The sequence below is a fragment of the Agelaius phoeniceus genome, chromosome W, assembly GCF_051311805.1.
Source record: "Agelaius phoeniceus isolate bAgePho1 chromosome W, bAgePho1.hap1, whole genome shotgun sequence".
Taxonomy (NCBI): domain Eukaryota; kingdom Metazoa; phylum Chordata; class Aves; order Passeriformes; family Icteridae; genus Agelaius; species Agelaius phoeniceus.
The window spans coordinates 14,132,509-14,156,954 of NC_135301.1; the positions used below are offsets into that span (position 1 = coordinate 14,132,509).

At 44.6% G+C, this 24,446-nt stretch overlaps 1 protein-coding gene across 2 annotated transcripts in view; it reads left to right on the top strand.

The window, feature by feature from the left end:
* The window catches only part of LOC129132428 (mothers against decapentaplegic homolog 7-like), a 28,365-nt gene extending 4,137 nt beyond the window's left edge, over positions 1-24,228 (top strand). For both annotated transcript variants that reach the window (XM_054651498.1, XM_054651497.1), the window contains 2 exons: positions 2,475-2,546; positions 23,690-24,228. In XM_054651498.1, coding sequence (XP_054507473.1) covers positions 2,475-2,546; positions 23,690-24,228 — 611 coding nt within the window. The remainder of the gene's footprint in view (positions 1-2,474; positions 2,547-23,689) is intronic.
* Positions 24,229-24,446: the final 218 nt, after the last annotated feature.

Consider the following 24,446-nt stretch of genomic DNA (forward strand, 5'->3'; position numbering starts at 1 on the left):
CTCTATTCTATCTAGTCTGAATCTCCCCTCTTTTAGATTAGAACCATTATGATGGGGATTCAACTGTTTTTTTGGAGGTGATGGAGGCTGATACAGGCTGTGTCACTGTCTGAAGGAAAGCAGGGGTGGACAGGAAGCTGGGGGTCTGCTTCAGGCAGTGAAATGCCACATCAGTTTGTGCATTGGCAGACTAGATCTGGCAGAGTGGAAAGATCTGCCCTTGATGGCCAGGTTACCTGTGGGAAGGTTGGACGTCCAGGCTGGCTTGCTCATTCATAGAATCCTAGAATGGTTTGGGTTGGAAGGGACCTTAAAGATCATCTAGTTTCAAGTCTCCTGCCATGGGCAGAGACACCTTTCACTAGACTAGGTTGCTCAAAGCCCCATCCAACCTGGCCTTGAACACTTCCAGGGATGGGGAGGACATTCATCAAGGAGAGGACTTCCCCTCTTTACATGGGACATTTGCAGGCATGGGTGACAGTGGTTTGCATGGGGCTAGTCTCACCCTGCAAGCCTGGAGGCATGTGGGCGTTCAGCATCCCTGATGTCCCTGCAGGAGCTGCTGCTTGCAGCTGTGTTGGAAGCGAGGTGGACAGTTGTGACTTCAAATAATTCAAGCAGGCATTTTGACCCATCATTAAGTGGGACAAGTGGCTGCAAGTTGCTGTGTCCATCATGCTCCTGGGTGGCTAGTCATGGTGGTGCTGGAGTATGAGAGTTCAGGAAACCCACTGAGACCTCATTGAAGAGCTGAATGCCTTCCTGTGGCCTTGAATTTTAGGGGAGCTGAAGGTTAGGCAGCTTCCAGGAGCTATTGGACATGTTGCAAAGTTATGCTGGTGGCCACCAGGATTAATTGTATGTCTCTGCAATGGTTTTATATTGTGAGAAATATTGCATCTTCTAAAGCAACTTCAGAAGATAATTCATTGATGAGAAGAACTGGCTGTGGATGATGAGATACAAGAAGGGAGCTGATAAGTCATGAAAGCACTTCACCCCGTTGCTAGGGTTATGCATTTTAATTTGGGATAGGATTCTCTCCTGCCATCCTGTTTGATGTGCTAACAGGGGACCTGGTTGCATATGATCCCTAGAACAAGACAACATAGAAAGGACAAATTATGTCCTCTATCCCACAGGGACTCTTCAGGGAGCTGTAGCTGGGGGCAGGAGCCCAGTGCAGAGCAGGGTGGTCCAGCCTGCATTCAGAAAGCATCTGTTGCCCAAGCAGTTGTAACCATCCCAGGAGAGGGGCAGGGGGAATCTTCTGCCTGGAATATAAAGGGTTAAAACCCCAAAAAACAAAGGGAAAAAAAAACCAACACAACTAACCACCCATATTTCTCATGACAAGCCATCATATACAGTATTTTGCCAGTAAGTCCATTTCCTGTCTCCCCTATTGTTTTTGGTTTGATTAAGTATATCCTGTTAAACTGTATATTCCTGTTAGGGCTTTACTCTGATAAAATGAGGTTATACAGACAGGAATTTCTTGTCCACTTGGATTTCAGGGATGAAATCTTGAAAAATTACTTTATCACTAGGGAGAAAATTATCTTGACTCCTGGTGGTGGCCCTTGCTTTGAGATACAGCTGTGAGCAAAGTGGTGTCATTAGGGAGCCCAAATTTGACAAAACCTGAAGTCTCTGGGAACTTGCTGAGGAGCAGAAGGTTTTGTGAACTTCACAGGCCTTCTCAGGTTTGTCCTTGAGCTTGTTCCACACATAGTAGTGACCAAAAAGTTGAAGTTTGCCTGCAGGACAAGGAGATTGGTGTTGGCTTCTGGCTGTTTTCATCTGGAGGAACAGGCTTGGGATGCAAAGTTCCAAATCTTGACCTCAACTACATTCATGCATCAGGAGAAACTTTTAATAGGGCTGGCAATCTTACTCTGCCCTTTGGTGGTGCATGGAGGAGTAGATCCAGTTGCCCACCTGCCTTAGGAGGTGACAGCAGGGTATAAGATTGACCAGCAACTGGTGGTGACAAAAATTGAGTGGAGAAATGCAAATGTAGACTGTTTGCTGCAAAAGTGCAGCAATGATACATTTCCTTTTTAGTTCCCATTTTGGTGAGTTACAGGAGTTGACTAAATTGGAAGTGCAAAACATTTATATATTTAAGTATCTAATGCATTTAAACATTTTTGGGAGCTTGCTTACATCAGAATGGCGACAACCTTGATCTTGTTACCCAGTGACTTGGGTGGAGAGGTCGCAGCCAGTCTGTAATTTTTGCCAGTCTATAATCAGCGTTGGATGGTGAGGAAGCACAGTGTACAGACTTGACTGAGGCAACAAGTTAGGGTGGATGCTTCTTGATGAACTACAGTCTCTGTGCTGGACAGTTAGTAATTGTTTTTTGCTAAGCCCTTTGGAATGTGTGTTCTGTTCATGGCATTGCTGGGAACCTGTGAAGAACTGCTTATATACTGGATTATTTTTCTTTACCTCTGCTCCATCAGATTGTCCAGATTCTGTGCCTTCATCCACTGAAACAGGGAGAACTAATTGTCCAGCCCCTGGGAGGCTTTCAGGTAAGACATCTCTTTTTTTTCTTGATCTTGGATGTGGCTTGAGTTGACCAAGGGTCCCAACAGAAGGCGAAGTGATGCTGAGGAGTTTTGGGGATGTGTGTTGTTGAGAAAGGCATGCTTGAAGGGGAAATTAGGTTTTATTTCAGTAGCAGTCGCATACCTCATGCAGAGGATGTGCTGAAATCCCAGGTGAGGTTCTCCATCCCTGAAAGCCCATATTTCCTTTTAATTCCAGACTTACGCCCCATTAATTTTTGGACCGAGGCAGGAAGAGGCCTGTTGGGGAAGGCTAAGTGATGTTGGCTGATGATTTGTTCAGATACATGGATTATGGGAGCAGGTGCAGTTGTGCCTTGCAGAAGGATTTGGTGTCAAGGTCTCTTTGACTTGGTGGTGGTGGCACCTCTCATCGCTGGGATGAGAGCTGTGCTTGGGCTTTGCTCCTGGTAGGGTAACCAGTGTCCTGCATCTGTGTGAGACTCATGGTGCCTGGCAAGGAAAGGTGACCCCATTTTTTGCAGAGGACATTGCAGAAGGAGTTGGGCTCAATGATCCTTATGGATTTATTCCAACTTGAGATACTCTATGATTTTAATAATTTTCCTGTTTGCCATTTCCTTTAGCCTCCAGGTGCTGTTATGGGATGAAGGTTTGGAGGGTGGTTTCCCCACCCTTCTTGGGCTTTGGGTTGGAGCAGACCTTTAACGGTCATCTAGTCCAACTCCCACCCCTTTTCCAAGGTGTGATGTCTTCAGCACCTCATCTTCCATCCTGGATGGGCCAAGTTGGTGGATGGGCTCTGTCTCTACCAGGATTAGAGTGTCTGAAACCATGTACCTGCATGTACTGACTGATGTTTGAAGGTCCTTCTTTTTGTGCTGATGTCTCCTTGATTTATTTATTATTTTTATTCATTGCCCTGAAACAAATTTCAGAAATAGGTCATTGGCGACTGCATGCACGCATCTGCCCCTGCCTCTCTTCAGGAATTGCATTTGGTGTGGATGTCTTTAAGTGAGTCTTGTTTGTTTTTATTTGGGTCTAATATATGCCTTGTCTGTTATTTGAGAGAAGAGCATATTGTTTGCTCAAAGGCCCTAATGAGAATTAATCAAAAGAAGGGGGAGAGGGAACAGAGAAACTTGACACTATTTTTTTTAATACAGAAGACTTTTGGGTTTTGAGGTTTTTTTGTTACTGTTATTGGAGCCTATAGCTTTAGGGAATTAAAAAAAAAGAGACTGTAAAAAGAAAAAGGACAAGAAGCAAAACAATACAATAAGGATGTTGTTAGATTTTTTTTCCTTTTTCCTTCTGAAATATACTCATTGCAAAGGAGAGAGTTCAGTTCCACAGGATACCACATGAAATAAGCAAAAGAAGTACACACTTGTAAAAGGGTGTTTTCTATAAAGGTTAACCTATTGATAACATCTTTTCTGGCTGCTCTGCTCCCAAAGGGAAGGTGGGAAGTGAGGGCTTGGGCTGCCAGAAATAACATGGCTTGTTCTAGGTGCCTCCCAAAGGCCTCTGGAAAGGGAACCTCCAGCTCCTCAATAGAGCCTTCTCCCCAAAAGAAATCACATTTGGCCCTGAAAATGCTTTTTAAACTTATTTTATTTTTATAATTTCATTGTATTGCATTTTTTTTTGGTCTTATGAAATGTTCATTTTCCACCAGGTCTGGAAACAGAACTCTTTGTGATCATTACCTGTTCTTTTTTCCTTTCCAAATGTAATTGTAGCCATTTAATTTAATGAGGAGCTGATAGGAGAGTTAACTCATGAAGGAATACAGTTAGCTACCGAAGCCCTGAAACAAAGCTGAATGCTTCCACATGAAAGAGCATTTTCTTTTTAATTTACTTTGATTTACTGACATCTCCCTTCTGCATGCAGAAGTGCTGAGCTGAAAATTCCCAACCGGAGAGACCCAGTCAAGAAAGGAAAATAAATGCACTTTGCAGCAATACTCCAAAACTGACTTTCTCCTGCTTTTTTTCTACCCCTTCCTGCATATTTTAGTTAGCAGAAAAATGTATTTGAAGAGGGCTTTAATGGGTTATTGGCAGGGTACGTGGCGAGTGCTTTGGCTTGGTCTTATCTAGTTTGGGCAGATGGGGATCCATAATGCCGGTTGGAGAATCCAGCATCCCTCATCCTCTCCAGACCAGGGCTGTACACTCTTCTTGATGCTCCTTGATGAAAGGATGGCTTTATAAAAGCAAAAAAAAAGCAGCCAATTTTGGTAGATTTGGAAACTGGAGTAGGTGGCTGAGGAAGAAGACATTATGGGCGATTGGTGGTAGTGGGTTCCTATAGCACTGTAGGCTTTGACCACCAGTGATGGGCAGTGGATGCTGGTGTAGTAGCAATGTTCAAGGCCAGTAGACCTCTAATGTCTTGAAGCTGGAAGGGCACGATTTAGTGAGGCAGATTGCTCTCAGCAATGAGAATTTGGGAACGCAGCCAGACTGGGGTTCACAGCCATTCTGTCAGGGAAACCACATGGTGGGGGGGTTTGAAAGAATGATAACAAGAGGAGCATTAAAAAGGGGATCAAAATGACTGCCTTTGCATCTCTCCACAAAGTTCCTTTGATGATCAGGAGTCTGAGATCCAGCCACTACTGGGGTCTCAATCTCTGTCTGGAGGCTGAAAGCAGTTTCATTGATGGATACCAGAGGCACTGGAGGATTTGGGAGGGGGAGCAGTGAGGCCAGGGGTATGTATGGGGAGTGTTTCTCCTTTGCAATAACTGATCTGAGCTGCTCTTTTCCTCCCCCTCCTATTTTCTGTTCTTCTTCCTGGCCCAGGAATGCAATATTGGATAGTCCTTCATGCTGTGCTGGTGTCCTCTTCTCATCCTACCTCTGCTGTCTCTTCCCCAGCCATCCCATTCTCCAGCTGATGTACCCCTTGCTCTCCTCGAGGCACTGGCTCCACTTATCCTTACATTTATTTATTTTCATTGGTGGTCACTCTGTGGGTAGGTAAGGACTCCTCGCTCACGGTGTCTCCCACTGACATGGTTGTGCTCAGCCCAGATCCTTTCTATCCTCAATGTGGTTAAAAAAAAAGCAAAAATATCCCATTGTCGATAAAAATAAATTCTGTAAATGGGAGACAGAGGGGAGTTTTTCCTGTATTTTAAGCTGACTCATTCTTGGCAGATATCTTTGGTTATGACTCTTCTTTCAAACAAGTAAAGTCATGCTTGGAGACCCTGGACGTGGCTGGCCTGTGGTCTGGAGACATTGGATTAGTCGGAGCCGAATTCCCATATGACCCATGGAGAAAGTTCTGTTGCAAGGGTAGAAGTGAGCTGATGGTGCTTGATTGTGTCAATGCTGGCTCTCCATGCTATGATCTTCACTCAGCTCTGGACACCTTCCTCTTGACCCATGCATGGCGTGAGACTGATGGAAGGTTATGGTGCTCATGGTGGGTGAGAAGATGTCTCTCTTGCAGGATAAATGAAAGGTGCTGGATCTGCTGGCAAAGTGAAGTTCTCCAAGAAGCCCAGAACTGGCCATCACAGAGGGAAAGCAAGATGAGCTGGCTTATGTCCTCACCACCTCCACTTTAGGGGTTATTCATAAAATACCAAACCTGGAAGTTTACCTAGATTTCAGCTCAATCCTGTTGACTTTTCCTGACTCTGGAACTGCCCCAGGGTCTCCTGGAGCCAGTGGATGTTGAGTGACAATTCTTAGTGGATGCTGGACCAAGCAAGGCTTTGCAAGGCTTGAGGATGGGAGACCCATGGGGCTCTTCTGCAGCAAGCCCAGCCTCAGTTTCTCCCTCCCAACTCCTCTGAAACAAAAAGACAGGAAAAGACCTTTGGAGTCTGAAGAAGCATCAGCATCACTCCCCTCTCTGGTTCTTCTGGTGGTGGGACCTCATCAGGTTTAAGGGACCACTTGGCTGAATAATATTTCATTTCAAAATTGCAGACAGGTCAGAAATGTTTCACTATGGCTCTGATCTCTGCTGGTATCTGCTCACTAGGGAAGAAGCACCTTGCCCAAATCCAGAGCTATTTGTGCTCCAAAGTGGCTCCTCATTACATATCCCCATGTAAACAGGATCCCATGCAGTTTCTCTGGCAGAGTTCTGCCTGTGTTTTCCCATTTCCTCTCTTTCCACCTCCCTTTTGTATGGAGTTTATAACCACCTGTGAAGTGCCTTTTTTTACAAATTGGCATTCTATTATAATCTGAAATTGACATCTTCCTGTGGAACTAGGATTGCATATTTGTCCCAGGGATAAACAATTGCTGGGGATTTTTTTAAGTCACTTAGTTTATTTTTGAGCATGCATACTTTTTTTCTTTTTTTTTTTTTTTTTTTTTTTTTTTTTTTTTTTGTTTTGGGTTTTTTTGTTTGTTTTGTTTTTTTTGTTTTGAGCATCACAGGGCATTGCACCCTTTCCTTCCCAGCTTCATTGGAGAGATAACCTCTCCTCCCTGCTTACCTAAAAACCTACCATCCTGTCTTGGAAAGGACAAAGTTATCAGGGGTTAGACTAGGAACCTCTCAACTTGCCTTGCACATCATCTGACTGTGGCTGACAGGGAGGAGGGAGCCAGGAGCTTGGAACCAACCCTGGGACTTTTGGCTTGGTGACCCACTCTGGCTCCTTCAGCTTTGTGAGGTTTTTTTAAGGAGGTTCTCACCCTGCAGTGACCCCTCCAGGAACACCCTGGGATAACCCCTGTGCTGCTGTTGAGATGCTGAGGTTATCCTCCTGCCAGCTCCGGGCTCTTCACCAATTAAAATTCCCCCAAAGCAAATAGGACCCATTTAATAATTACTTTTTAAATGCTTTAGGGCCTTTTGAACCTTTCCTAGATACTCCTCTATTATGGGTTTTAAACAGAAATGATGGCAGAGGTGGTGCCCCCCATTAAATGCTGGTTATTTCAATCCATCCCTATATAGCTCCATTAAATCCATTTTTCTGGATACTGATAGGTTTTCCCAACCAAATGGTCCTTTGAGGGCAGCTGACAATAAAATGCAGAAGACCCTACCACCAGCAAGTCCTTCATGATGGGGACTACTCGTGTTTTATCCTGCAACCTGACACTTTTTGGGGAGGAATGAGGATAAAAAGGTGAATTTTGGAGGTTAGGTGTCAATTCAGACCATGCTCTGCTTGCAAAAGCTGTCCCCATGAACATTGGCAACTAGATCATTGGGGACATTTAAAACTCGATGGGACAAAAACACTTGTAGAGAAGCAGCCCCAGGCTGGCAGGGATGTGGGCTGTATCGTTTCCATCTCCACTGTCTGCCAGTGGATATTACTTACCCTAGAGGAACCAGTACCACTAACCACATGCATTTCCCTGCTGCCCGCATGGGAAATGTCTATTTTGAACTGCAGCAGCCAAGATCATAAACCTCCATGCTGACTTTAAAAAAGATACACCCCATTTTCGAGTGCACATGGAATAAATGGTGTGTAAGGACTCCCTCCCCAGCCCTAATCAGGTGCTTTAGGAGGGTGATGGGCTGGGCAATGGGTAGGTGCCAGGTCCTTCTGCCATCCCCTGCCTGGCTGCCTGCCTACTGTCACAAAGGAGCTTCCTTTCCAGTTTATTTTCAGCACTGAGATATTAACTGCTGAGGCATGGTCTCTGTTCTAACCACCCTCACTTTTTTGCCTAAATTGCTTTGTTTTCACCCCCCATCAGCGTGCCGAACCTGTTGGCTTGGCTTTGATGCTGCCGGGGTACTGGCTGTGCGTCACAGTTGCTGCTGAGGAAGAGGAAAGCACAGAGGAGACAGTGGCCTGATCCTGCATGGGGCTAAGGTCAAGGAAGGGAAGGAGCGCAGCAGCTCCCAGGATTTCTGTTCACTTGCTTTGGATTATTCACTTTGTTCTGTTTGTTTTTTATTCTTTTAACTTCTTTTAATAAAAGCAACATCTTGGATGTTGTCTGCTGCCTCTTTCTCTGCATTTTATTTTATTTTATTTTACTTTATTTTATTTATTTATTTTTAAATTTTATTTTCTTTTTTTTTTTCATTTCTTTTCCTCTTTCTCCTCATCCTCCTTCTAATGCAAGAAAAGAGCTTTTCTGGGAAAGCATTGCCGGAATTTTCCATTCTCATCCAGGGAAGAGTGGGGGCTCGCATCCCCTGTACACAGACCTGCTGTGGCAGCCACCCCGGGGGGGTCTTTGTTGATGGACTCAAGTTGTTGGGTACAAAATTTTTTTCCAGGGGATTTTGTGCTGTTAGGGATGTGACATGGTGCTTGCTAATAGACAGTCCTTCTCTCCCCTTTCTTTTTTCTTTTCTCTTTATTTTTCCTGTGTTTTTTCCCTTCCTCTTTCGGGTAGTCATTTAAATGCCTGATGATAACTTTCACCCTGTTAATTAACAGGAAACATTGGGACAAGACAGGAAATTGCATCAGTCTTTTAGGAGAAAAGAGACAAGAAAAAGAAAATACAAGAAAATATAGTTATTAGTGAAAGAAAGTGCTGGGGGAGGAGGAGAAAGAAAAGGAGGAAAAACACATCCCACAGGCCTTGCTTTTCCAAGGGAGTCTGTTCCAGCACTTGATTTTATTTTTATTATGCCAGAAAAATATTTGACTAGCAGGATCACCTTTGCTTGAGTGTGAACTCCAGCTTCCCAAGGAATCTTTTTTTTTCTCATGCTTTTTCTCAGCTTTCTTTCCTAAACTGTGAGGCTTAGGAAGCTCTTGCCAGGGAGACTAATTTTGGTTTGGCTGCTCAGCCCTTCAAATTGGTCCACACACAGTATCATTATCTTGGTTTTAACTTGCAAGGGGGAAAAAACCCCCACCCTGTAAGAGCTGTCTCAGTCCTTTTCTACCCTTTTAACCTCTGTATAAAAAACTTCCTGGCTTCAGCTCCCCAGTTGGCTTGTGCTGACAATGCCAAAGCACTGTAGGGTGGTTGCAGGTCCTGATGATGCTCTCACTGATGCTCCTCCATGTGCAATGGCGAGTACCCGGCTCTGTGGTGCTTCCTCAACCTCCCTTGGGGATGAAGTAAAATGCCCAGTGGGCTTTTGGTGATGCTTCTCCATGTGCAATGGTGAATACCCGGCTCTGTGCCCCATCCTTGGGGATGAAGTAAGATGCCTGGTGGAGTGCTGGGATTTGGTGAGCTATCTTTGGGGTAAAGTTCTGGCTCCCATGGACTTTCCTGTTTTTTCCCTGAATTCCTGAGCAGGTGGAAAGGCAAGTATTGCTATTAAATGAATAATTCAGAAGCACTTGGGCTGTTAAGCCTTGTTGCAAATATGTACCTATATGTGTACATAATGAATGAGACTATGGATGGTTATATATTCAGCAAAATCTATTCAGCCTATATATATATATATAAAAATATATTCAATATATATAATATATAGGTATATTCTATATATAATGAATATATAATATATATTTTATATAGGTTGAATATATTAAATATATTCACTGTATATTGAAAACATTTTCTATTTTTATAGAATTCTATATAATACATATAAAGGTTGAATAGATTTTGTTTGTAGAGCTGCCAAATCTGCATCAATAAGAGTTTGCTTTGTGTTGGAGAAACTCAGGTGTTGGGAAGGTGGTGGAAGTTCAAACATCCTTCAGTTTTACAACCAGTGAAGTTGGCTCTAGATCTAATGATTTTAAGTGATGGAAAGCAATGGGTTGAATTTATGGATACTAAAAATTCCTGGGGATCACTGCCAGTGATTCAAAGTAATACGAGAGGGGTTGTATGTCTGCATGTTGGTGTGCAAGGTGAGATTTTGAGTAGAAAAGCAGGAGAAATGACAAAATAGTTGAGAAATTAAACCATAAGATGAGATCCTACTTGCCCACACAGGACAGCTGCCAATGACCCTGTGGCTGGGCTCTGGCAGTACCTTCCCAGGCAAAGCGGACAGAGTAAATAACTCCATAAAATCATCCTTTGAGTGGGAATAAAATAACAGGAGTTTTATTTGGAAAAAGAGTTGGGACCCTGAAGTTACATCACTGTGTTTGAACTGATGAATGAATTTTCTTTGTAAGCCAGGCTGAGACTTTTTAGCTCACGATAAAGGAACAAACCCATAAGTCATACACAGTGACCTGTAGTTTTCCTGTTCTTTGTCACAGCCAAGCATAGAAAATGTATCCTGGGTGTCAAGAGCATAAAGCCTTGACTTACCTGAGATGTTGCACTAAGGTTATTTTCTGGAGCAGCCAGTGTGATTGGTGCTGGGTTTGCTGAAGGGTGGTGCTGAGCCCCAGATTCCCTGGGGCTTTGTCCCCGCAGGATGATGTTGCTGGGTGTTGGTGACACCCCAAATTACCTGATCTTTGCCCCCATGTGTCCTGGTTTAGGGCAAATTTGGGGGAAAACCTCCAAAAGGGGGCCCCTCCAGAAAGCAAACCCACACGGCCCCTCCCCCCAACTGGTTCGGGAAGGATTCCTCAGAGACAAGTGGAAAGAACCTGTTTATTTAACAGGCAAAGCACCCCCCAGCACACAAAATGAACAATACTGGATGACACCACTCTTTCACCGCTCTGAAAAAGATGACAAATTCAGAAAGTCTCTCTTGGGAGTGGTCACTCTTTTATCAGTCCCTCCAGTGCTGGGGGCAGCTGCTGCAGCCACAAGGTGCAAACTTGGTGTTTCCCAGGTCCCAGTCTGGAGCAGGTTCGAGTAGTCCCAAAAAAGGGAAAGGAAAAACAGTCCAAGGAAAAATTTGGGCTGCTTAGCTAAACTAAGTAATGAGCAGAAGCAAAAAGCAAGAGCAAAGCAGGAGCAAAGCAGAAGCAAGAGCAAGATCAAAGCAAAAAGCAAAAGCAGCACTATGTACTGCCCCGTCTCTGTGTCCCGCCAGCTGTGGGGGAGCAGGCTAATAACAAAACCAAAAGAAAACATTCAGTCTTTAGAGCCAGTCTTAAAGGCACAGAACATAATATCCAGCATAAACAGAACACACAGATGGGGATACAAGCATCATAATGTCACCCTAGGACACCATGGGAGGATGCTGCTTGTTCTCAGTGGTGCCACCCTGGCTGGCAGTGGCACAGTCTATGGCTGGGTCACACCTCAGCTGCTGCACCCAAAAGTGGGGTGGGATGAGCCACAAAGAGCTTTTTGGGTTGTTTTTTTTCTTTCTTAATCTGTGTGCTGCCCACCTGCCCTGATTTATAGCCCAGGGCAAACCTCTGCTGGCCTCCATCTGCAAAAAGAGGGTGCCAGCTCTGACGGAGCATCAGGAGGGTTAATTAATTAATTAATGTAATATTCTCTATAATTGCTACATGTTATTAATCCAGAGCAAAGTGAGAGGCAAGGGGAGGGATGTGTGCGTGGTCAAGCTTGTGAACTCCATCCAAACACTGTCCATTCTGTCTGTCCATCCCTTGCTTTCTCCCTACCTAGGTAGGGGCTGATGCTGTTTGTCCATTGGTCCATCCCTGGGTAGCAACCCTGTCTGTACACCAGCGTGCTTCACTGCTTGATTTTAGGAATAGGTGTGATTAAATTATAAAGTCAAAGAAGTAATTATTAACTTTTTCAGTCTGCATGCTTTCTCCAGTCTGGCACTAGGTGGTTTTTTTCCCCTAAGTAAGCCCTGGCCCTGCATCGACAGGGTATTAGGTTGTAAAGAAAGCCAGGAGGAATGAAGGGAAGAAAGGAGGGAGGGAGGGAGAAGGGGGTGGCAGGGAGACCTTTTCATCAGATTCATGACTGGAATTTATTGGCAGGAATGCAGTAAATGCTCCAAATGCCAGCCCAGCTAAACAGTTTTCATAATTGTTATGGATCAGGGCACAACAAGCATGAGAAGGACTTTTGTTCCAACCCTTTTACCATGTGTTTACATCCCTGTGAGGGATGCTGCTCACAGGGAGCAGCATGGGGGAGATGGGCTTTTTTTGGTGTGGGAGGGAAGCATATTTTTATATCTGTTTTCAGTCTTTGCGAAGAATTCTTGGTTGGTGTACTGAGCAGAGAGATTTTTTTTTTTGTATTTAAATGAGACCGGCAGTAATGCCATGTGTGTTGCATGGAACGCAGTTGGGGGGATATCCTAACACACATCTGTGTATTAGGTATCAGTTTGTATTTTGGTTTAAAACCCAGTGGGAAAATCAAACCCACTCAAGCTGCCCTTTTTCCCCTGCCCCCTTCTGATAGTGGAGGAAACACTAGGAGAGATTATACAATGGAATCACAATTTACTGAAAAATCGTAATAACAACAAAAATATTAATAAAAGAGTATGCAAAAGAAAGAGTGTTTTACCCACAAAAGGGTATTCACCACTGAACAAACAAAAATGCTTCTCAAAGACAGCACCCGGCATGGTTTCCCAGACAAAGGCAAAATGGCGACTGGCCCTCTGCTGAGCCACATGGTGTATGGGAAGACAAAATGTTGGGTAGGCTTGCTGCTGAGCTTTCTTACCCTAGCCAAAAACAATGGAAAAAACAGGGACAAGACAAACCCTGGTGGGACATGACAGGGCTCTGAAACAGGTCAGGGGACCATTCTCCTGGGCCTGACTTTTCTGGAGCAGGACTGAAGTGCTTGGTGGTTCTGTCTGTGGCTTGGGTTCTGGCTGCAGCTATGGCAGCTGCTGCAGCTTGGGGTCCACATGGCTTGGCTGGGCTTCACTCCATGCTGCTGCTGCTCGCTCCCTTTTCTTTTTCTCGGAGCAGCATCTTAGGCTCACCAGTGCTGTCTTTCAACACCAAACCAGAAAAAACATGGCTTGGAGAAACAGGAAAGGGACTGCCGGTAGCAGAGAGGGACTAGGTATGCTGGGCGGACCCCAAAACCTGAAAACCCCTCCTTTGAGCCCAAAAAAAGATTACTACCCTTCTGCCCTTGCTTTCTCCTCCTGAAACCATGCTGCCACCATGATGTGGGCAGTATGGAATCAAACAGTGCTAGAAACTTCACCCCTTTTCTCTATAACCATGACAGTTTGGATATCTTAGACTGCTCTGCTTCAGTTTTTATTAAGGTCTTTACAAGGTTTTTAACTTGCCACCCACACAGTTATATGTTGCCTGTGGAGAGCTGTGGCTTTCCTAGGGACTATATCCCTGCCCTCCCGAGGGCATCACTGGGTACTAGGCAACCTTGTGACAGTGGAGCTTTATTTTTAATTTCAAAAGCTTTTTAAGGTCTTCATCCTCTTAACCCAAGCTTGGTGTCTGCATTGAGGGGGGGCTGTGACCCCAGGGTTGGCATGGCCCGGTGGCTTCTTGTGGCTTCAACATCAAAATAGGATTTTTGGGGATTTTCCACATAGATCTGCATGCCCTTGTGCCTATTGGGGTGGTCCAGGAATCTTAAAAACCCCTGTGGATGTTAGCAGCAACCCTCTGGAAGGGTGTTCCCTCTTGAAGCATCCCCTTATCCCACCTGACTGCCATGTTGAGGCTTGGGGAAGGGATTCCTGTCCTACTGCTTTTTTGAAACAAGGGAAAAGTTTTCCCACACCTTTGAGGGGAATAGAAGGAGATGCAGATAAAGAAGGTTCTTTAAATGAAAGCTTCAAAAATAATTAGACTGACTGTATACTAAACAACAGCAAAGAAGCCCATTTACTGTAAATATTATGAGTAGATTTGGCAGGCTACTTTACCCCCACCCTTCCTCTAAGGCTTTCCTTTGGGCTGAGTCAAAATTTGTCCTTCAGACAGCATGGTACTCTATAATTTGTATAACTGATGAGGCCCAAAGCCTGGTATGGAGGAAACTGGAGTCAGCTGGCTCCTCTCTAACCACTGGACACAGGCAGACAGGCATTTTTGGTGTGTGCCTGTGTATTCTCTGCCTCACCTTGTAGCTCCAGCTTTACTTGGCTGGCACAAAGAAAAAAGGTTCTTCTCTTCTCAAGTTGTTTTTAGCTGTGGTAATTGATTAATCACCGTAATTAGACAGTAGCAGTGACTAATAAGATGTTTATGAATCAAATTTCTGGTTTGGTGGACTCCATGAAATCAGTGGTTTCTCTTTGGTTCTTTCTTTATCATCCTTTGATGCAGGGGACATCAATCACCCCATATTTTTCAATCTTGGACATTCCTCCTGGGCCAGCCTTGGCATTTGCCATACTCATGCCCACTCGTGAGGCTTTGTAGGTCTGCAAGAACATGTTTGCAAGGGCCCTTTCTCACTTTATTTTCTTGCTATTATTATCCTATCCCTAAATTAACCCTCAAAGGTCAGGTCTGGGTTCCAGGTTGGGAGAAGGTTAACTCAAGGCACCACCAAGTTGGGGTGGGAACCTGAGAGGATCAGTCATCTCTACCCACTGTCTAACCCAACTTTGTGTTTGTCCTGATTTCACAAGAAAGTTTCCCAGCTGTGGTAAAGGTGATGGAAGTTCTTGGTTGGGTCACAAGGGGACTGAGCAGAGTACTCCCAGGTTTGTAGGTTGCCACTAGCATGAGTCTGAACCAAAGAAATATTTCCCTAGAAATATCAGGAAATCCCAGACTCCTTCCCCTGTTGGCTTCTGCCACATTTTATCCCCTTTGTTTCCATTGGACTTGCAAGGTTACAAATCCATTGGCAACATCTTGGCTTCTGGATGCCAGTCTTTAGAAAATATCATCCAACTGAATTCATGGGGGAAATCAGTTGGACATTTATTTTTGTGCAAGGTTGACTGATTTTGCTAGGAGCAAGGAGCCATTTGAATGATTGAGTGGACAACTTGTTAGAAAATTTAACAAATAATCTTAAGGCTCTTTAGCCTGCGTGACTACTATGATGAGTAATAAGAGCTGCCTAGTTAGACATAGACACAAATTTATGGTCTATCCTGTCAATCTGCAGATTAAGGACTCCATAAGTACCTATTGATGCAATGGGCTCTAATAGCTCCTAAAGAGATATTATGGTCTATCATGTCAATAGTCCACAGATTAAAGACTCTCTAAGTATATGTTGATGTGACTGACTGCCTCAGCTCTTTGGGGGCTCTTGTGTTGGTGTGGAGGAGGAGCCCCATGGGCCACCTTGGGTGGTGGCATCCCTGCAGTATGTAAGGGTTTACTTTCTTTGCAAACAACAGGAGCTTAACAAATGACCATCCCATCCTCTAAATTAGCTTTTCAGAAACCATCCCAGCCATCAAAAGCTGGGAGGTGAAAGTGTCTAGCCCTTGTGTGTAGGGAGATATAAAAAGTTTGGGGCAAATATTGCTATGGGTGGTATCTCTAGGCTGCCACAAACTCTGTTAAAGGCACAAAGATCCTTTTCTGCAGCAGGATATATTCTTTAATTTGAATTTTTTTGTTTGTTTGTTTGTTTTTTTAAAGCATACCTGGAAATCTGTCTTTAAGGATTTTTCTTGTTTTTTTTTTTTTTGTTTGTTCTCCCACCCAAATAGCCTGCAAATTATCTGAGAAACTAGAAAGGAAGTAAAATTTTCTTTCTTGTGCCTGTTTTTCCTTGTTTTGATGAGTTGTGTGGTTGCACATCATACTTGGTGTTTTCCTTGCCTTGATGTTTGCTTTTGAGTAAGAGTTCAGGGAGGTGTTTTTCCTGATATCCTGCAAAACCAGCACTTGCCAGTAGCATGAGGGGTAAAACTGCAACTGGAATGCCACGAACTGTCCTGAGAACAGTCCAGAAGAGCATGCAAAAACTAATAAAAAGTTCTGGGGTTTGTGTCACCTTCTCTTCCATCTCAACAAGTAGAGAAGATGGGAGTCATGGCTCTGCCTCAGGCTTGCAAATGCTGCTTAAGGTCAGCCAAGAGAGATTACTAGGCATGAGATGTGCTGAGCTTGCTGTCAGCTTTGGCCCCAGTTAAACAACACGTCGTACTGACACCAGTCGAGCCAACTTTTTTTAAGCACAATGTGCTGATGGATAAAGGAGGAAGGACCATAGGTTCTTCTCTTCTTTGGTGGTGCCCACAGCATTCATTTTCCAGCAGAGAGCTGCCTCCTAGGAACATAAAAAGGTCATGGACCTGTTGGAGCAAGTCCAGAAGAGGCCATGAAGGTAATCACAGGGCTGAAGCACCTCTCCTAAGACAGGCTGGGAGAGTTGGAGTTGTTCAGCCTGGAGAAGAGAAGGCTCTAGGGAAACTTTAAAGTACCTTCCAGTACCTAAAGGGGCTACAAGAGAGCTGAAGAGGGACTTTTGTCAGGGGCATGGAGTGACAGGACAAGGGGGAATGCCTTCAAACTGACAGAGAGCAGGGTTAGATTAGATATTGGGAAGAAATTCTTGATTGTGAGGGTGGTGAGGTACTGGCACGGGTTGCCCAGAGAGGTGATAGACACCCGCTCACCATAAGTGTTCAAGTCCAGGTTGGATGGGGCTTTGAGCAACCTGGTCTAGAGGAAGGTGTCCCTGCCCATAGCAGGGGGTTGGAACTAGATGATTTTTATGTTTCCTTTCAACCCAAACCATTCTAGGATGCTATGATCTCCTTGCTGCCCCAGGAGCTCCCATCTGGGTCCTGGCCCTTCTAGGACAGGTCCATAAGACCAATCTACTTTTGGTGCTATGATTTCTTGGTGGACATCTACAGTAATTTATCTGTTGCCTTTACCTGTTCATGCTGGATTATTGGTTGTGTGTGCAATGCCACCTCCACAAGTGGCCAAGGTGAGGGTACCACAAAACCTGAGCATCCTGATTTAGTGGAAGGTGTCCTTGCTCATGGTAGAGGGGTTTGACTAGATGGCCTTTAAAGGTCCCTTCCAACTCAAACCATTCAATGGTTCTATGAAAATTAAAGACTTTTGTTAGCAATTATGGGTAGATGATACCATGGTGAGTGTTGTGTCAGGGTTGATGTTTGGTGGGAAATCCAGCCCTAGAGATCCAGAGGAATGAAGGAGAAGAGAGGGTGAGATGGTGAGAAGTTTAGAAAGGGCATGAGAAGGTGCTTTGGGTCAAAGTTGTGCTCTTAAAAAAATCCATAAATGCATATATATATATATATAAATTCATAGTTTGAAACACTTTTGCAATTGGATAATTTAATTTGTGTCTAATCCTAATATCACTGAGGAAAGATCCAATTACAGACATTTAAAAACCTTATCAGCAACACAGTTCTATTCCCATTTTCAGTGACAAGTTATTATTGCAGATATCAATGATGATTTAGACAGCTCTTGACTTGATTGGCTGGGAGTAGTCCCAGCAGGTGAGATAGCTCACTGTGTGCTAAACTTGATGTTTTCTCTCAAGGTCCTTGATTACAGGAAAACCTTTAGCTATGTCAAAACAAAACAAGCAAAACAAAAGATATCCAGCTTACCTCCCCTCTACATTCATGAACTTGGCACCAGGACAAGGCTGAGAGCTGAGAACTGAACAGGACCTGTGTTAGATTATTATTATTATTATTTTTATTATTATTATTATTATTCCATTTTGATAAAATGCTTTGGTTTTTCCTGAATGAAAAAGAACTTTTTCTTTCCAAACTCCTAATAAAACTGGTGGAGCTTGGGAAAAAAAGTACAGATGACATGGTTTCATCATCTTAAAAGTGTTCATGTGTCAAGGAGAAAAGCCATACCAGAATTTTTCTGCCCCTTCCAATTTATGGGAGATGTGTCCTCCTGCCACAGCTTGGGAGAACCAAGCATTGAGCTATTACTGATAAATTTGAGTGTTTCCATGGTGTGAATCTCCCACACTCACCTTCATCTGGACTTTCTTGATTTCAGCAGCTTTTAATATTTTTTGTGGTTATTGCTTTGGTGTCTCATCCTCCAGGATTTCTGTATGGATGTAGCAGTTTCTGCAGCATCTCTGCCCAGAGCAGGATGATGCTCCAAGCCCACAGGCAGCATGAGCACGCTCAACGCTAGAGAAATCCTGACTGTGGCCTTTTATTGAGTGATTTTGGGCAGGATTTGATGTTCATAAAAGTTGAGGCAGGTGGTGGGAAGCCTCACAACCTCTTGTGTATTAGGAAATAACTGGTCAAGTCAGGTCAGCCACTCAGGAAAATTCAGGAGGGTATAAAACATATGGGAAAAAAATTGAATAATGTGGTTGTGCTGGGGCATCACTGGTGATGAACATCTGCACCAAATTTCCAAGCAATGTTACCCCAAAGACTTTGGGGGCATCAAGTTATTGCCTTGATTTCTCCACTCTGTGCTGAACTGAGCTCTGCTGCGGATGGCCATTCTCTGTAGACCCAATTATGAGTGATTGATACAACTAATTCCCTAAATTCCTGAGAGCAGAGTCACTTTTCTTTCAGTCCCTTTCTTTTTTTTTTTTTTTTGTCATCTCAAAATAAGCTTGCACAATATGCTGAGGGGAGCCTGCTGGAGCCCTGAGGGAGCTTTTGCAAGAACGTGGGGAAAAAAAGAGGGTGTATCACCTTTGGAAAAAGGGGCAGATAACTCAGGAAGTGTTAGTGTTTAAGGATGTCATTAGGTCATGCAGAAGGGAAATTAGAGAGACAAAAGCTCAATTAAAACTTTATCTGGCCTCTTCTGTAGAGGATAATAAAAAGTGTTTTTATAAATACATTAATAACAAAAGGAGGGCCAAGGAAAACCTCCATTCTTTATTGGACACAGGGGAAATATAGTTACCAAAGATGAGGAAAAGGCTGAGGTAATTAACACCTTCTTTGTCTCAGTCTTCAACAGTAAGACCGGTTATCCTCAGAACAACCAGCCCACTGAACTGGTAGACAGGGATGGGGAGCAGAATAGACCCCCTGCAATCCAGGAGGAAGCAGTTAGAGACCTGCTGGGCCACTTAGATGCTCACAAGTCTATGGGACAAGATGGGATCCATCCTAGGGTGATGAGGGAGCTTGCAGAAGAGCTCACCAAGCCACTCTTCATAATTTATCATCAGTCCTGGCTGACCAGGGAGGTCCCAGATGACTGGAAGCTGGCCAATGTGATGCCCATCCATAAGAGGGGCCAGAAGGAGGATCCAAGAAACTACAGGCCTGTCAGCCTGACCTCAGTGCTGGGTGAGGTTATGGAGCAGATCATTCTGAGTGTGATCACATAGCACCTACAGGACAACCAAGGGAACAGGCCCAGCCAGTGTGGATTTAGGAAGGGCAGGTCCTGCTTCACCAACTTGATCTCCTTTTATGACCAGGTGGATGAAGGTAAGGCTGTGGATGTTGTCTACCTGGACTTCAGCAAAGCCGTTTCCCATATCATACTCCTGGAAAAGCTGTCAGCCCTCGACTTGGACAGGGGTACTCTTCGCTGGATTAAGAACTGGCTGGACAGCCAGGCCCAGAGAGTGGTGGTGAATGGTGCCACATCCAGTTGGCAGCCAGTCACTAGCAGTGCCCCCTAAGGGATCAGTGTTGGGCCCAGTACAGTTTAATATCTTTATTGATGATCTGGATGAGGGGATCAAATCTACCATTAGCAAATTTGTGGATGACACCAAGTTGGAAGAGGGTGTCAATCTGCTGGAGGGTAGGAAGGCCCTGCAGAGGGACCTGGATAGATGGGCTGAGACCAAGAGCATGAGGTTTAAGAAGACCAAGTGCCATGTCCTACACTTCAGCCACAATAGTTCCATGCAGTGCTACAGGCTGGGGGCAGAATGGCTGGGAAGTGGCTCAGCGGAAAAGGACCTGGGGGTGCTGTTTGACAGCTGGCTGAACATGAGCCAGCATGTGTTCATGTGGTCAAGAAGGCCAATGGCCTTCTGGCTTTTATCAGAGATAGTGTGGTCAGCAGAACCAGGGAAGTGATTGTCCCTCTGTACTCGGCACTGGTGATGCCACGCTTTGAGTGCTGTGTCCAGTTTTGGGCCCCTCACTACAAAAAAGGCATTGAGGTGCTAGAGTGGGTCCGGAGAAGTGCAGCAAGGCTGGTGAAGGGTCTGGAGCACAAGTCCTATGAGGAGCAGCTGAGGGAGCTGGGGGTGTTTGATCTGGAGAAAAGGAGGATCAGAGGGAACCTTATCATTCTCTACAACTCCCTGAAAGGAGATTGTAGCCAGATGGGCATCAGCCTCTTCTCCCAGGCAACTAGCAACCAGAAGAGAGGACATAGCCTCAAGCTGTGCCAGGGGATGTTTAGGTTGGATATTATAATGAAATTATTCACAGTAAGGGTGATAGGTATTGGAATGGGCTGTCCAGGGAGGTGATGGAGTCAGCATCCTTGGAAGTGTTTAAGGAAAGACTGGATATGACACTCAGTGCCATGGTCTAGTTGACATGGTGGTGTTCGGTTATAGGGTGGACTCGATGATCTCAGAGGTCTTTTCCAACCTAATTGATTCTGTGAAACCATGGAAAATCTTAATAACCTAGTGATAGCAGCAAATGGAGGGATGCTTAATAATGAAATAATAGTGCAGATGTTTATAGCATTAAACATTATCAGTTTGCTGGAATATGGGAACACTCCCTGTTTGCTGTGAGTTTTCCAGGCATTTAGAAAGGGATGTGTTTGCTCCAAGGAGCTTGTAAAACACAATGTTTTTAACTCAAACGAGAATCCCAAAGCATTGAGTGATGTGGCTGTGAATTTCCTGGGATCTGGGTTTTTTGTAAGAGTTGGCAGCAGACAGAGTGGGAGTTGGATAGTGGGTCACTGCCATGACTCCAGGTTGCACAGGAGGAACACAATGGGGTGTTTTGAGGCAAAATCCATCTATCTGCTTCATTTGCCCAGATCCATACTCATTGCCACTAAAAAAGCCTTTTGGGGAAAAAAATGTCCATCACTGTAGGAAGCATCTCTGCATAATTTTTTTCCTCCTCTCCTGCCTCTGCTGCCCAAATGATGCTACTGGCTTTTCCCAGTGGATGCCAGAATCACGGAGGCAGGGAAGCTCTGCTGGGGTCCAAACAACCATGAAAAGCATCTTTGGTAGCAGGGAGGCCTGAGCCTACTTATCCAAGCTCAACCCTTATATTCTCATGTCTTTTTGACTAGACATCCAGTCAACAGCCGAAGTCCACAAATGAAAGAGGCTCTGGCGTATTTATACTGTGTGCTGGTATTGTCTCCTAAAAAAAATATCCTGGATTACCTAAGATTCATCCTTGAGGTCTGGTCACCCCATATAATTGAAAAACCTAGTGGAATTCATTCAGCCCTCCATAAAGGTCTGTTCATTCATTGCCAAGGCAGTTGTTTTTTTGTGGTTTGGGGTTTTGTTTTTTTTTTTTTTTTTAATGTTCTGACAATTAAATAACTCTTTGTAAGCAGCAATGAGCTACTTGTTAAGTGGTCTTCACTAATGCAAGCACAAATATCAAGTGAAAAAGGCTTCCCCCCCTGCTGCCTCCTGAAAGGGATGCTTTTATGTCCAAATAAATAAAAACCTATAAGAATTTCAGTATGTTCAATGTGTAGCAGGGAGGTGGAGGGAGGGAAGTGATGGCTGGTTGAGATGAGGATGTATAAAGGAGCATTCTCCCCCTGTATTCAGTAGTATCCCCTCTATGGACTGAGGGGCATCCCCCCAAATTCCTCTATCTCCTGAGCATTACCCTCCTTAATGGGTGGAGGAAACACTATGCTGGGCATGTTTCTTGACCAACTGGGGGCACCCCATTTGGGTTAGGAGAGAGGTAACTCAAACCACCCACCTTATTCCCCTTCATTCCCTTGAGTGGTGCTAGATTTCAGCAGGATATAAAATTATTGGCAACAAAGTCTTGGGAGGCACTGAAAAGGGGAGATGGAAGGACAAACTGGGGTGCACCTTGATGAATGCTGTCCCAGGGACCACCTTCCCACTGCCAGAACTCCCATCCCCACTTTCACCCTGGAGGGAGGGTCCCTATTATGGGGCATACACAACCAGGCCCATTTTTAGTAGCTGCCTCCAGCAACTGGAGAAATATTTCCCCCACTGGGATAGAAATGAGGAAATTAAAAGTGTGTGGCTGAGTTTTGTTTTTGTTCTCTTAAAAGCACAGTGCAGGGCTTGAAACACAACTCAGAGACAGAAGAAAAATGCCTGCACTGGGGAAATGGGCTTTTTAATACCAAAAAATAAAGAAAATGGGGCAGCCAACATGTTCCTGCCATTGCTTATGTTGGGCAAAGGGGTTTGGGGGTCCACAAAAAGAGCTTTGGGGTGCTGGGTTACCCACTATTTCCATTACCATATCTGCTCCCATGCTGCAGGGGATTATTTTGGTAGCACTCACTAGCATACCAAGCTTCCAAGCTTGATTTTTTTTTTTAAATGCAATTACAGAGACGAATAGTTCCCAGGTCTTAACATGACTACCAAGGCTGGAACAAATTACCTGCTGAGCAGTGCCAGGCTTTTAGGGATCCTTCATGAGGAAAAGGGGCTTTTCACATTCCCCCCCCCCACTTGGATTTTTCCTGCTACATTGTATCCCTGCTTCTTGCACAGGATAGCTATGCGCAAGGAAGTAAAAAAAAAAAAAGCTACATGAATGAATTTCGGGGGGCGTTAGGCCATTTTTGTTAAGAAGTATGAGATTTTTGGTCCCCACCATCTCTCAGTGTTTCCCACAAGTTGGGGTGTCATCCAATGTCTCCATCCTCTCCACCACCCAGGCTCTGACTGCAGGTAGGGAAAAGCCCTGTGAACTAGAGTAGGTGAGTCCTTGCCCCCTCTGGTCCCATGGGGTGACCTTCAATGTGGTTTTCTTAGCAGCACCTCATTTCCTCATTTTTTCTCAGCATCTGTGTCAAGTAGATAGTTATTTATGGAAGTGGATCCACTATCTGGTGAGTGAAAATAAGGACATTTAGGGTGTTTGGTCTTGGTAAATGCGGCTGGCTAGAGCATCTCATCTCTCCTAGTGCCACTGAAGGTGGTCCTGGTGATGGTTTGAGTGAGGGTGACTGCACCATGGATGCTGCTGGTAGGTCTCAAGCCACTTTTGAAGGTAGACATGGTGATTTAAGACTCATAATTCTAACTAGAATTAGGTGCTGAAATGGCACAGGAATTCCCCAAATCTGGGTCAACTTAAATGGTCCTAATAACATTGCTTTTGGAAATGGTGGATGTGCCATGGGTGTTGGTGTGTACGTGGAGAGCGTCGTGAACACATTGGTAGGCAATGACCTGCCAGCATTGTGTCACTTTTGGGTTGTATTACCCCTTTTGGTGCTAAATTTCTGTTTTTCTTCCTTTTTTTCTCCTGTTCTGTAGATTCCCAAGTTCTTCAGGAGCCAGGGGATCGGTCACATTGGTGTGTGGTGGCATACTGGGAAGAGAAGACACGCGTGGGTCGGCTGTACTCTGTTCAAGAGCCCTCCCTGGATATCTTCTATGATCTACCTCAGGGGAATGGTTTCTGCCTCGGACAGCTCAACTCAGAAAACAAAAGCCAACTGGTGCAGAAGGTCCGCGGCAAGATCGGCTACGGCATCCAGCTCACCAGGGAAGTGGATGGAGTGTGGGTGTACAACCGCAGCAGTTACCCCATCTTCATCAAGTCAGCCACACTGGACAACCCCGACTCCAGGATGTTACTGGTTCACAAAGTGTTTCCAGGTTTTTCCATCAAGGCTTTTGACTATGAGAAGGCGTACAGCTTGCAGAGACCAAATGACCATGAGTTCATGCAGCAGCCATGGACAGGATTTACTGTTCAGATCAGCTTTGTGAAAGGCTGGGGCCAATGCTACACTAGACAGTTCATCAGCAGTTGCCCATGCTGGTTGGAGGTTATTTTAAATAACCGATAATTCAAGACAGAGTGGACTCAAGGCATTTATATTACTTTGCTGCTAATATTTCCTTCTGAGTGCTTTCTATTCATGCAAACTTTCTGGTTTTGTTTTGTTTAGTTTGTATGCTCCCCCCTTTGTTTTGAGAAAAATCTTTGGAAATATTTTTTTTGTGCTTTGGGGTAGTTTGATAAACCTAGTTTTTTAAAGTATAAATGACCAATAACTCAGAAGGG